At 45.9% G+C, this 14,592-nt stretch overlaps 1 protein-coding gene across 1 annotated transcript in view; it reads left to right on the top strand.

Annotated features, from left to right (window-relative positions):
- The first annotated feature begins 887 nt into the window (after positions 1 to 887).
- Prp38 (pre-mRNA processing factor 38) overlaps positions 888 to 14,592 on the top strand; it is a 38,420-nt gene continuing 24,715 nt past the window's right edge. Inside the window, exons 1-3 of the mRNA XM_075673203.1 lie at positions 888 to 1,044; positions 1,106 to 1,265; positions 6,239 to 6,360. Coding sequence (XP_075529318.1) covers positions 915 to 1,044; positions 1,106 to 1,265; positions 6,239 to 6,360 — 412 coding nt within the window. The 5' untranslated portion in view covers positions 888 to 914. The remainder of the gene's footprint in view (positions 1,045 to 1,105; positions 1,266 to 6,238; positions 6,361 to 14,592) is intronic.

Raw genomic sequence — 14,592 nt, forward strand, 5'->3', positions numbered from 1 at the left:
GACACCTGAGCGGGCTCGCCGATTGGCCGAGAATGGCGTCATCTGAGCGGGCTCGCCCATTGGCCGAACGTGACATATCTTCGAGACGCCGAAGGGCTTAAAGGACGCAGACTGGGAGCACTAAGAGAGCATTCCTAGAGCATTCCTTGATTCATCTCTTTCGAGCTTCTTGCCGTGGGCCGCAGCGTCCGAGTTGCTGCTGTCTGGTAATGACTTTTAAGACTGTTAATTGACTCTCACTGTAAATAATGTAAATAAAATCTCCCAAGTTTTTCATCCCGACGTCCTCCTCAACTCCTACAGCTGGTTGCCAGCAATGGGATCGCCTCCAAATGCAACACCGTCGACTGCTACGCAGGGTCGGCATAGTCGGCGCCACTGTCGAAGCCGCGCCGAGCGGCGGAGTGGAAAGGACGAGGAGGACAATGGTTGGCGCTACTTTTAGACATTGAGGGGTTTTAAATCCACTTGGATCGTAGCGCTGACACTCCACTTTTCGTCGTCGGGCGTCTCGTTGAAAAGCATCCTGAACATAGTATAGGTGAAAAGCATGCGCTACCCCAGCCGCTCGTCCCACTCAACCATGCACTCAACCGTATTTGAACACTCTAGTCAGAAATAGCCACTTCAAGCAAGTAATAACGTACCTTTCTGCAAAATTTGTGGAAGAACCGAGTTGTGGTAAGCGCGAAACTTTTTGTGAATGTACAAGGAAAAACGTGCGCCTTCTTACGTTTCTCTAACAGAACTCTAAGGTCATGCTGTTCCGTACCACCGACGCCAAAAACAATTACAAGCAGCAAAAAAAACGAAATAAAAATAAAAATTTCTGTCTTTATAGTTACATCGCTAGAGAGTACCGCGCGCCGGTAGCGTAGCGGATAGTCGCCGAAACACAACGCACGCCAAACAAAATGGCGAATCGCACGGTAAAGGACGCACAATCGGTGCGCGGTACTAACCCACAGTATTTGGTGGAAAAGATAATCAGATCGCGCATCTACGATTCCCGATACTGGAAAGAAGAATGCTTCGCCCTAACAGGTACACTTGCTCGCCAGTGTAAATGCGTCACGTTGTACAACTCGCGTTTCGGTGTTTGCAGCCGAACTGCTGGTCGACAAGGCGATGGAGCTGAGGTTCATTGGTGGTGTTTTCGGCGGCAACGTGAAGCCAGCGCCGTTCCTCTGCTTGTTGCTCAAAATGCTGCAGATCCAACCCGAGAAGGACATCGTTGTGGAGTTCATCCGTCAGGATGAGTTCAAGTAAGGCTGTCGCGGCTCGTGCTGAGTTAGCATTCGTATCATTAAAGTGCCACCAACGGCATAACTGAAGTGCTCTCTCTGGCTTTGGTGTTTGTAATTAGCAATCCGTGGTTGAGAAAGCGTGTTCCTGGCTAAGAGATTTTCTGTCTGTATGGTGAATGCTTAGGTCATGAAGTGTTCATGAGATCGAAATGTTGCCAGAACTGGCTTCGTGCTGCGCTCGTTGCACGAAATGCCGCTGACACGGGTTTGGGTAGTGCCATAGGTGACGCTAGTTATGGAACACTTTGGGCCAGCTGTTTCGTATGCACTCTAGCAATACTTGGTCACAGTGTGCAGACCACGGAACCGTTAACACAAGCCACCGCGTTGCCACTGATCTTTCGGAGCTCTGTGTTCCAATTTTTGAATTGCGCCGTTCGGTGCCCGTGAATGATTGCCCCTCTTTACTTTCGATCGCAGTCCCCCTTTTTACCTGCAGTGCGTATTGAATACATTGGGCACTCTATAAGGATTGTTGCACAAGTGTTACGCATGTTCTATGCATATTGTGAGTAAGTTCAGCACCTTAAGTGCAAGGCCTGTGCTTTATTAGTGCAACAAATGTAACGATTTCAGATTCTGTAGGGCCTCTCCTCTCCTGAAACAAATCCTGCTATGCTAGCACCACTGTCTGCATTCTTGCCATGACAGCAACAGCAGTGCAGACCACCTGTTGGAGAATAATAAATGTGACGCTGTTCATCTACGTCTTTGATCAAGTCTGAACTGCCCCAATGGCTCGCAAATGAGAAAGTCAACAGATTTGAGTGGTTAAACAATAGCAAGGAACATGGGTGAGACTCCAAAAATTTACACATCACGGAAGCCGTTGCTAAGCTGCCTCTCTGCGCTTCCTAGCGGTGCAATACCTGCCGTCAAGAGCAGCGTTAGGCCTGGAATGAGTTGTTTTTTGGCGGCATATCAATTTTCTTGTGCCGCACAATGCTTTCTTTGCCACATGTGCAAAGTTCGCAGCCCAGTGAAACGAAATGATATCAGTCTAGCGGCACTCTGCTGGTATCAGCAACATCAGTTCCAGTGATACTACTCTCAAAAAACAGAAGCATGTCACCACGGTTGTCGAAGGGTGCATTGTTTAAGAACGAGAAAAATAGAGAAGCCTCACACTGAGCAAGAAAATTTGCTCAGTGGCAAATAACCGAAGAAAACCTTTCCTGCCTAGTCCTGCTCTTGACAGCTGCTGGCACACCAGATGTGTCACGGAAGGAGCGTTTGGCACACGCTGACATGGTCCGCAAAACATCTACGGTTTACTGTGTGTTCGACTGGTTCTCAGCATGTTCCAACTAGGTTTGCGGCGATGTGGAACCCTCTCAAGATTGGAGCCAGAGAAAGACAGGCCAAGCCGAACGTTCAGCTGCTCCCAGATGAATTGGAAAGTCATGTGACTGAGATTGTCAGTCATGCTCCCAGCTTGTAAGTGCGAGCACCGCCGAGCGCTCTAAACTGGAACATGGCGCTCTGAGTGAACCAGGTGAATGTGTTCCAAGTGCTCGATTTCAACCACCCAAATGTAAATCAAATGGCGAGAGCGGTCTAAAGCTGCCAGTGGAACATACAATTAGTGACCTCAAAAGGCACAGATGAGTGATATGTCATTTAATTTCCGCACCAGAAAAGCAGATTATTCTGTGGTTCTGTGAGGAAAAAGTAGCACCAAAAACGCAACACAAGTTTGTCTTGCACATATGCAAAACAGATGCAAAAATGGAAGAAATGATCAAGAAGTGCTACTAAGCCAGGGGCTCTCCACCTTTGTTCAGTCTTTTGCTTTCTTTCTGGCATAAGAAGCTTCCACTTATAAAATTGACCTGTTTATTGTACCATAAGTATAATCTATCGATCTGTCTTACCTTTGTGTTCCTTTAAAGGGGTCCTGAACCATGTTTATAGAAGTCGAGAAGTGCATTTCTCAATAAAATAGACTATTTTAGAATACCTTGCAGCAAAAAGGACTTGAAGTGTTCAGCAGAAGTGCAGTTATTAGCAATCAAAGATCACCTGTGATCCCCTTTGCGTTGCTTCTGCACCTTCAATGCCCTCCTCTGCGAAGGCTACAGCGGAGCAGAGCAGGGATCACAGCGCTCCGCCTACTGAATGTCACCGTGGCTCACAGTTAAAATTGGACTTTGAATGTTCGCATAAACAGCACTGCTTCCAATTTTGGCGCCTATGATGCGCCAAACTCTGAGGTTGTCTATCCCAGGTTACGGTTGAGTTCACAGTGCCTCATTCTTCTGCTGTGCTACAATGTACTAGATAGCTACGCGTGGCTATTCTTGTACTGACTGACAAGAGTAGCACACTTACTTTCACACTTATCTCTACGACAATCACACAATTTCCGAGCATCGAACAAACTTCATCTTCGCGTTCGTTTGTGCGAGTACGTCGGGAGCAGGCGCATCGACTAAGCGATAGATGACGCACTCTGGACTCGTGTTGAAAGGATTCCTAAGGTAACAAGCTTTGGCCATGATGGCGACGTAACTCGAGGGGAGCAGACAACGTGTTCATCAGATGTTGGCGCTTGCGCCTTGAGTCACGTCACCTACAGATACCAATCATAGCACGCTGTTCTAAGTGAGCCACAGCGAGTGGGCCCGTCGCGGCACCCTGCGGTGGCCGTGTTAGCTACACTGTGCCGCAGACGTGGCTACATGCAACTGTAGTGGCTAACTATGAGCACAACAGCACTGAAGTGCGTGCACTCGTAACACATAACACACAAAATACACATAAGAGATTTTCCATGCGTGAAAGTAGCCCGCAAATACACGAAAACTTGTCGTGCGACTGGTCGCTCGAGGCACTCAGCATGTATTCCCGGGCTTCTTTCATGTTCAGAAAAACACTTTTATGTAGCACGTAGTGAGTTACAGAAAGCTGCATTGAGGGTTTTTTAATGTTGCTCTACAATTTTCTTGTTGACACTTTTCATTAAGCTATAATATTTTAGAACGTGAATAATTAATTATGACTAATTATCATTTATGTAAATTAATGGGCATGGGCCGGACATCTAATGAGGAGGGAAGATAACTGATGGTCACTAAGGGTTACGGACTGGATTCCAAGGGAAGGGATGCGTAGCAGGGGGCGGCAGAAAGTTAGGTGGGCGGATGACATTAAGACGTTTGCAGGGACAACATGGCCACAATTAGTACATGACCGGGGTAGTTGGAGAAGTATGGGAGAGGCATTTGCCCTGCAGTGGGCGTAACTAGGCTGATGATGATGATGAATTAGGTGGAATGAAACATAATAATCCGTGTATCTCCAAGCAATGGCAAACAGCATTACTTTGCTTCCGTCCAGCAGCGTGGTATTTGCGTATATTGAAAAGTTGGTGCCCGATAGTTGGGACTCCCTGTTTAGAGCAGAGTGGCTGTTCGCAGCATTCCTATAGAGCGGTGTCTGTTAATCTTTAGTAGAGATTGAACATACTGGATAATTAAATTATTTTCCGTATTTCTTGCCAAAATATTGTATTTTTGGCCTCCACTGTCACATTTCTTTAATTATAAGGTTAGCAGGTCTGCATGACAAACCACAACATGCCACCCTGTGTACGGTCTAGCGCACTTGATATTCTACATTTATCGGACAACTCCCCAACAGTCGCAAATGGGATGGTGGCCCACACCTAGGCTAGCCGCTTTGTTAGTTCATCCTGCAATACATGCAATTCTCCAGAATGCCAAAATGATGGGCTGTGACTTGTTGCCACCAGCTTAATGTGTACAATAACTTATTGTTCGAACTTGCTTTCATAATCAGACTGAAAGTAGTGCATTATTTTATCATGCTATGCAAGAGGTCTTTCTCTTCTAAGGCATCGTATTTTTTCTCTTGTCGTCCATGGTCGCGATCTTGTGATGACAGTGGTGATGGTGCTTGCCAGGCTGGCTTTGACTTTGACGGTAGGCTGTTGCGAATGTCACAAACATGGTTTTAATTTTAGTTTCGTATGAGATTGCATTGCAGAGGCAATTTTCCGATGACTGTTCTTGCACAAAGAAGGTGCACTTGAGAGTCGGCTGAATAGTGTAATAATTCACCGTGAGCTACCATTACTGCTTTAAAATTTCGTGTAGCAGGCCAAAGATATGCGTTTTTGGTGGGAGACAGTGGCTGTTATACACGTTCACTTTACCCTAAGCGCTGCCAAGACAGATGCTGCTGCTATTGGGGTCTGGCGCGTGCGTGCTGATCAGCCATGTTTTAATTATCTGGCAGAGGCTAACTTCAGGATCGAAATAACAAAAGTATGTAGAAATGCACGAGCACTGGCCGGGACCTTCGATTGGGATTGAATTAGCTGAAAATTCATTTAACAGAAGTCGAATTGATTGAAGTCTGCTGTATAATGTTCAACTGCATTGCTTAGTTAAGCTTTTGAAATACCAGTGCAGCCACTGTCGATTGGGGCTTAGTAAGTCGGAAGAGACGCAAAAAGGAAAGACATGTGTCAGTGTCACCTGGAAAATCCCGTACCACCTGGCTGTGATGTCATGGATTTTGACAGTGTTTGCTGAAGTCGACTCGAGTGTTTTTAGCTAAATAAGGACTATATTTCATTTTGAAGAAACAGTAGGCTCAATGTAGCAGTTTGAAAACCTTATACTGCACCTAAATGTTTATATATGAAAAGATACTTTGATTTGTGACATTGCACTGAACTACTGGTGCTGAGGCTATGGCAGGGAATTAAAATAAGTAAATAAATGCAAGAGTGGCCTTCATTTTTATCAGTAATAATCAGCTTTCTACTGCTGAATTAATAAATATAGAGTTTTGCAAAAGCGCTTTATCAGTCCAATGTTATGCAAAGTTGGTTTTTAGTGTCCCTTTAAGGGAGCATGTAAACTGCTATTTGCGCCTTTGTAATTGTGTGGCTGCTCTTGCAGGTACGTGCGTGCCCTGGGTGCCAACTACATGCGTCTTGTGGGCAGCTCTCTCGACTGTTACAAGTACCTGGAGCCCCTGTACAACGACTACCGCCAGCTCCGGCGTCAAAATCGGGATGGGGGTGAGTGATCCCCTACATGTGGGAGGGCTGCTGGCACAAGGCTCTGATGAAACATTCTTTCTGCCCAGTGGGGATCAGTGTGAACAGAGTCAGGAAAAGTACATGCAGTTCAATGAGAAAAGCCGCACAGCTGTGGCTTAGTAGTACAGTCAACGATTGATTTTTCCGACATGCCTGATATTTCGGGCGTCTTCGCGGCACCGCCACGAGCCCCATATAATCAATGCATAAGTTTCAGATGCTCGAACCCCCCTCCCCCCCCCCCCCCCCCCCGCCGTCCAATTTTTGACGGGATGGAAATTCCTTTGGCTCCTCGCGCAGCGCTCTTGCAAAGGAACTCGACTTGCACCCGAATCATATCACCGCTTTGAACCACAACTAGCCGAATCTACTCCGTCTAAACAACAATCAACAAGTTCTTCAAGCCACTGCAGCTATAACACCGGCTGCCCGATGATGCACATGTACATAATAAACTGGCATTCGGCTGCATACAGAGTTTTTGAGCGCCTCTTTTTATAGCCACTTCACTGATGCTTTGGCAGGGTTTTGGAAGCCTGGTACTTCGCCCTTTACCTCTAGATCCGAGATAAAAAGAAAAAAGGTGTGATTTTTTGCATGCATTCATTTTTTCAGACTGCCTGAATTTTTGGACATTTTTACGTTTGAAAGACGTTCATTTTCGTTCGTTCCTTAGACGGTCCGAAAAATCGGTCGATGACTGTATTTCCATTTCGTTGCGCACATACTCGGCAGGAGTTTGTGAGCTTTTAATACCCAGCTATGGTTAGAGTGTCGATTTGGTGGCTACCTGTAAAAACATTCACAGAGTGTTTGGTGAATTTAAAGGAACCTCAGGTAACCATTGCCTGAAGTTTCACTACGGCATCTCTCATGGACCCTCTATATTTGGTATGTTTAAGGGCAACTGCCAAGAAATTATGGACTGTTCGGGGGTGGTGTGGCTGCACCAATTGTGCCAAAGTGCTGCATTTGTGACTTGCTGCACTGAAACCGTAAAAATGGCTCAAATTGCACTTGAGCTACTCCAAAACACTGAGTGTGATCGCCAAGGTCTTGTGTTCAAGCCAGTTTCAGATGGAAATGGCAGCAAGGTATTTCATCAACTTTCTCCTCTGGACATCTGGAGTCGACGCAGTCGTACAGTTTCGCACTTTTACAGCCTGCGTTCCAATGCATTCATATGCGATAATCGCAGCCATATCACCATGTCCGTTGAAGCACGTTTCTATTTCGTTGAGAACTTCTGAGTTGCATATCTCTTGCTTATCCCATGAGAGGCGAACAGTCCAACGCAGGTATAACAGCAGCAATCATTCTTGCCAGCGAGGCTGGTAGACCAAATGTACACTCTCCGTGCTTGGTCTCCTGGTGTTGCGACATACCACAGTTCTTTTGAATGACTCCACATGGCAACTATTAAGACAGTCCACGCTTCTTACAATGGACTGTGATGATCTGGTGAAAAAGAAAAAAGTATGTTATGTCCAAAGTCTGCTCTATCCAAAATCAGGGTCATGGTATGTTGGTAAATGGCGAAACTTTGTATATACTGCAGTGTAACCCTTAAGGGGCCCCTCACCAGGTCTGGCCATATTGAGCTGAAAATCACAGAGCATACGTGTGCTAATTATCGTGTTTGCAAAGAATTACATCGCTACGCGCCGTGGAAAGGTCTGAAATTTCAATCCGAACGCCGTTTTCCCTTTCCATCGTGGCGGCCACGCTCCAAGCCGGACGGTGGCATGCTTGTGTCCCTGCGCCTACATACTCAGGTCCACAGTGCGACGTCGCTTGTGGGGACACATGACTTCAAGAATTATTCCAGGCACCATCTGTTATTTGTGTGATCTGTTGCTTGAATTGATGAATTGAAGTTAAGAGAAATAATAAACCACACAAACGGAATGTCTGCGTGTTTTTTGTTTTATTTTGCACTGAAGCATGAGAGATGTACTTCTGCTTCGTCTGCTTGTTCCCACGGTTGTGCAGTCACGTGCGCAGGTACCGAAACTATGTCATTTTCTACTGTGTTGCAGTGCGTGATCATGCTCTGCGGTCTACTTGTTCTGCCTCAGTATTCGTGTAGCACTGAATTATACCGCTAGTCATGTGTCCTTGTGCACAGTGTGCAAAATCGTGCGTTGTGCGAAACAATAACAGCTCGCGCGCAACACCACCAGCAGAAGTGCGCAACGCCGAAAAGAAAGCAGAAAGAACAAGTGAAGGCGGGGCCCGTGATGTATGCATCACGCGATCCTCGAGGTCCGGCATGGGAGAACGTAGGGAAAGAATTTTGCTTGTGGAGGCTAGACGGGGCAAGTGGAGAGAGCGTTTTGCTATGCAGTGGAGCTCACCTCCTGAAATCATGGGTTCGCGGCACTGAAATATTTCTATCGGCTATTAATAAGCCGATCTGAAAAATTTTTGCGGCAGAACGTTTTCTAGAGGATGCGTAACGACGTCCAGTGTATAACCAAAGTTTGCTATGGGGCTAGTGAGGGGCCCTTTAACCTTTCCACACACACCCAATATATGGGCGCTTTTGCATTTCACCCCCACCGAAATGTGGTCGCCGCCTCCAGGATTTGATCCCGTGGCTCTCGGGCTTAGCAGCGCAACGCCTCAGCCACACTCTTAAGCAAAATCACACCCTTTTGCCACACTACGATAATCGTCATCTGTCTCATCCGCATTTCCTTTCTTTAATGTGGCGAGCCTGGTACATTCCAGTAAGGAACGGCATGCGCATTGTCAGCAGGACATAGCACTCCCGACAGGAAAGTAGCGGGCATGGCGTTTTCAAGAAAGGAAACGCAAACAAGGCAGATGACAATTATTGTTGTGTGGTAGAGATACACCCCAAAGAGTGTAACTTTGCCTGAGAGTGCACGTGGCGGGTTTCTGTTGAAAGTGGTAGGGGACATAATCAAAGTGCCCGATTACAGCTTGGAAGTGCGGCGTGCCACCGTTTACAATGAAGGGTTATATACAGTGAAAACCAGGGTGTCGAATGGAACCCGAACCTAAACCAGAAACTGTGCCCCAACTTCATTTCTGGGTGGAACTGAACCCGAACCCGAGCCGACATTTTTAATTAAATCTGAACCGGAAAAAGAATAATTCTCGTCTTTCCCTTCCTTAGATCACTATCATCAAGAATCGTGTTACCGGCTGGCTCAAGTGACGCAAGGGGAACCTCAATGCGTGTGTAGGCAAGCGCGGACAAACATCGTCCTTCCCTACTCTCTGAGCCAACGGCACTCTGCAGAAGCCTTGCTGTCGCCGGGGCAACCGCGAGAGATGCATGCGGCTGCTGCTCACGCTAAAATGACAAAATTTGGGGCGAAATCCACTAGGTGGTTGGCGAAGGGAATTTGTGATTTCCAAGGCGTCTCCATAGAAATAACAAATTTATGTGCTTCTATGGAGTGACGGCGGGGAATAGATAAACTTCGGAATATCGAGGAATTCATTGTACGGAGGTCTGTTATAGGCAGGTTTAACTGTATTTCATACAATGTAGCATGGATGGCTGAACAGCACGGATAGCTCTAACTGCAAAGATTTGACTAAGCCGCACTCCTTTAGAATTTTAATATTTATCTACAGAAGAACAAGCAGCTATGATGTCTTCAACGGAATCTATGGGACTTCAGTAGAAAAAGAGGAAGTGTATGAATCCAACGGGCATGTATATTTACTGTTCTAACCATGAAGATTTAGCTTTGAAATTGTCGATGCAGCATAGCATATGGAACAACAAAAACATGCTGGCTGCAAGTGAAAGCTGTTAGAAAAGTGCAAAAACAGCTCATGTAGCTTTTTAGCAGGGGTGTGCGAATACCAAATTTTTCGTATACAAGTCAGATATGAATATTGGAATATTGAATCAAATATCGAATAATCAAAACCAAAAGCTTTTTTTCACTAATATACCTTTATTTCACCATATATTTATGTTGAAAACAACGTACTACTATTAGAACAAAATTTGTGATTGAAATCAAGAGTTTGACGAAATCTCATCTGGTCGAAAAGTAACGTCATCACAAAAAAAAAAAAAATGGAATGCCGACCAAATTGGGGTTGTCTAAAAATTCGTAAATGTTTTGGCTTCCACACGGAAGCCTTGTTCACTGAGCTGAGAGGCATAAAACCTTGAGCTTAAATCCACGTCAATAATTGCTTCAGGCATCTTGCGTATGTTGGCGGGAAATTGCCATAGTTTTGATTAAGCGTCTGCGCGATTGCTTGGATAGTCAGAGTTATGAGAACAAAGAAAAACTGCGCAAAAAAGAACAAGACAGAGAAAGAACCACACGACACAGGCGCAGACTAACAACTGGTTTAATGCTCCAATGCCACCTTCCTACAAACAACAGAATGCATGCGCACCAACCGCAAAGACCAATGCCGCTATCATGTAGTCAAGCCTAGAAACGCCAACTCCTTGCGGTACAAATGTATGGAAGCCTCGCGAACACATTTATCTGTCCCTAATCTCGCGATTTCTAAAGCTTCGATTACTTCACGCTCTTTCTTATCACTTGCGCGTCCGACAATCTTAGTCCTGCTGAAAAGTGGAGTACAGCCATTGCCGTCATGCCTGCAGGTCTTGCAATGCTTAGGAAGATGCTGTCCTCTAGAATCATCTAGTTCCGAGTCCCTGTTGAAGTCCTTCCGTCCAAGTTCAAAGCCTCGTGGGGCGGATCCACAGGAGAGGAGGAAGTATGAAGTTATGCCCTATGTCCACAGGGTCTTGCACGGCCTGAAGAAGGTGGCGGGTAAATTCGGCATACAGGTTCTCTTTTCGGCACCTTGTAAGCTGTACAGTCTGTGCAATTTAGCTAGACCTGATAAGAAAAAGAAAGTCGAGTGCAGCACCAACCACAGGAACAAGTTTGTGCCTTGTAGAGCGAATGTCATCTATGAGATTCCGCTGAGTTGTAGCAACGTGTACGTTGGACAAACAGGCCGCTGCATTAATATTAGATTATTAGAACATGCCAATTCACTAGATGATTCTAGAGGACAGCATCTTCCTAAGCATTGCAAGACCTGCAGGCATGACGGCAATGGCTGTACTCCACTTTTCAGCAGGACTAAGATTGTCGGACGCGCAAGTGATAAGAAAGAGCGTGAAGTAATCGAAGCTTTAGAAATCGCGAGATTAGGGCCGGATAAATGTGTTAGCGAGGCTTCCATACATTTGTACCGCAAGGAGTTGGCGTTTCTAGGCTTGACTACATGATAGCGGCATTGGTCTTTGCGGTTGGTGCGCATGCGTTCTGTTGTTTGTAGGAAGGTGGCATTGGAACATTAAACCAGTTGTTAGTCTGCGCCTGTGTCGTGTGGTTCTTTCTCTGTCTTGTTCTTTTTTGCGCAGTTTTTCTTTGTTCTCATAATGTCATACCAACTAGCCCCTCACCGTGTGCTTCTCGATAGTCAGAGGTTTGAGATACTGTTGCTACATCCAGTTCTTTTCTTAGGTGATGACTGAAGATCGGCTCCAGTTGAAATCGTGTTGCTTGGTTTCTGCTTGTTCAGTGAGTTGCACTGGAAGTGACTTTTTTCTTTTTCACATTGTTCATGTGCTCCTTTAGGCACTGCTGAAAATTGCCACTTTCACCAATGTAGACATAATTGCAGTCTGCGCATGGTACCTTATACACAGCGCCAGGGCTTAGTTTGTCCTTGATGTTGACAAGCTTGTGACGTAACTTGCAGCTGGAAACATGGGCAACTAGTGCGATTGCACAAAAAATATAAATATCTGCAAAACAGTTACTGTTATGACAGATTACTTTTCAGTTCACAGATGTATCACACAGGAAATTTCACAGTTTAAAACAAGTGGCAACAAACATTAAAGGTTGTCATGCAGAAAGATGAGTTGTTCCACATGGTCAGAAAGCAGGCACTCCCTTTTTGCAGACACAACTTCCCCTGTCACAGAAAACGCTCTTTTCACTTGGGACTGAATTGGCTGGTATTGCCAGGTATTTAAAGCAAAGCTTGGCCACACTGGGATAACTGAAGGAGCCCGTAGTCTGTCACCAGCCTCATGGTTCACTCTCTTCTTTATTAATGCCTCCTTTGAATATGTAGCGATTTCCCATTCTGATAAAAAAAGTGTTCTGTCTCCCGCTTGGCTAATTTCCATGCCATAAAAGCCTCCGAAACATCACAGGAAGGCCGCGCAAATTGTTTTGGGTCTTGCTTTCTAGCTTATGGGATAGCCGTATCTACAGCAGGACACAAGGCCACGGAGCACCAGATCTTTTAACATCATCTCTTGTTTGTTGGTTTTGAATATTTTGGACTTGAAACGTGGTTCCAGAAACATGGCCAAGAACGCTTCCTTGTCCTCTTCATACAAAGGGAACATTGTTATGATGCAACTAGCCAGTTCTCTAGGGAATTCAGTTATGCCACTGATGTTGCTGAGACGGTTAAGGATTCAAATATAATTGGTGCTCGAGCAGAAAGTGATGGACATCTTTCTACACTAGCAATTACAGTACAGTAAAAGCTAATTAATTCGAATTGCACGGTGATGCTATGAAAATTTGAATTGCACAAAATTCGAACTAATGAAAGTCAGAGAAAAAAATCACTCTGTTAAGGCACGTATACAGTCTGACTTGGCATGAGCACGCGCGCACACACTCTACATCACATTGGCATGAATGACATCTATACTTCGAAGCGTTGGCGCAGCCAACATAACTGGACGCGGCCAATGCGGTCCGACGTGCCTAACATCAAGATGGCTCTTGCTCCATCTGCGCGTTTGTTGCGCAGACTGGCGCAGAGAAAATGTTGCAGTTTCGCGTGAAAAGTGAAGTATCTATTGCGATAGCAAATTAGTAGATAGCTATGCGAAGTAAAAATTGTAGTTTTATCGGTCGTATAAACTTGTAAACATTCGCTTACTAACTAAATTAACAAGCACGATGTCACACGCGCACAGGTAAGCATGAGCACAGCATGGAAATTCGCAGAAAAAAGCTGGAGTGAGGAAACACGGCAGTAGATGTGAGCAACTTGACGTTCGTACAGCTCTTGCTTCAATGCGAACAAAACATAGAAAGCGCATCGCATACGAAGTTACTGGCACTATGCACACTCTGCAAACATCGCAGATCGCTTTGAAGATGAGGCCCACACGGGCGCGTACTTTGGCCACGTCGCAGATGGCTTTCAAGATCCGACGCTCGCATGGCCGTGCTGTAAGCAGCAGCCATTGGAGAAGAATGTCCCCCCGTCCCTCCCTTGCTTCACCGTTGTGCCTCGCGTGAGACAGGAGAGTGCGCGTTCTGCCCCGCCTTCATTGCTTGCGCAGATGAGATTGAGCTGCGTTCGCCAGCTCATTCTCGCACGCTTCTGCTCGTACGCAAAGAACACGGCGCGCGGTGACGGTGTGATCGTTCCTGCTGCTGATGGAAAAAGCAAGGCTGCGCGGCCCATGCGGCGAAGCCAGTATCGCCAACGGGCTCCTGCTCACTAGCACTTTTCCCATCCACGATGGCGCGGAGTTCGAATTATAGGTGGTGGTGCAGATTTCAGTATGAATTGGTGGTATGTGTTACATATTGCTTTCAATACGTTGTTGGATGGACCGCGGCGCCTACTTTAAATTATTCGAAATTTCGAATTGACGAGTTGTGAATTAACAAGCTTTTACTTTAGCATCATAGAATGCTTTCAGTGCTTTGACATATCAGAGGCCTCCTTCCATTCTGGTGAGCTTAGGCCATCAATGCTGTTGTTCGATTTGGCTAGCTCAACAGTGACTGCTTCCTTCAAGTCAAGACGTGGGTCAGCATCAGGTATTGGTTGCTCCATGTGGTTTCCATATCTTGCAGCAGACGAAAGGGATCCTTGCCTGTTCATTTTTGGTATTCCTCTAGCTGCTTCTGTGCCGACTAACTGTATGTATAATGACCAACAGTGTATCTTGCTTTCTTGAACAAATGATCAGTAGGCGGCGTACAGGATATTGTATCAATGATAGCAAGCTGCAGGCTGTGAGCGAAGCACGATGCTCATTCCACGGGAGCCTTCTGACCATAACATGCATGTTACATTCATTATCTGTCACGATGTACTTTTGGCAGTCAACAGGTATCTCCCTCTCTGCGCACATCTCGTTAAGCAATTCTGCTATGTTCCCTGTGCTGTGGCTGGCGGCCATATTGACACATG

This window comes from Dermacentor variabilis, chromosome 10, assembly GCF_050947875.1.
Source record: "Dermacentor variabilis isolate Ectoservices chromosome 10, ASM5094787v1, whole genome shotgun sequence".
Taxonomy (NCBI): Eukaryota; Metazoa; Arthropoda; class Arachnida; order Ixodida; family Ixodidae; genus Dermacentor; species Dermacentor variabilis.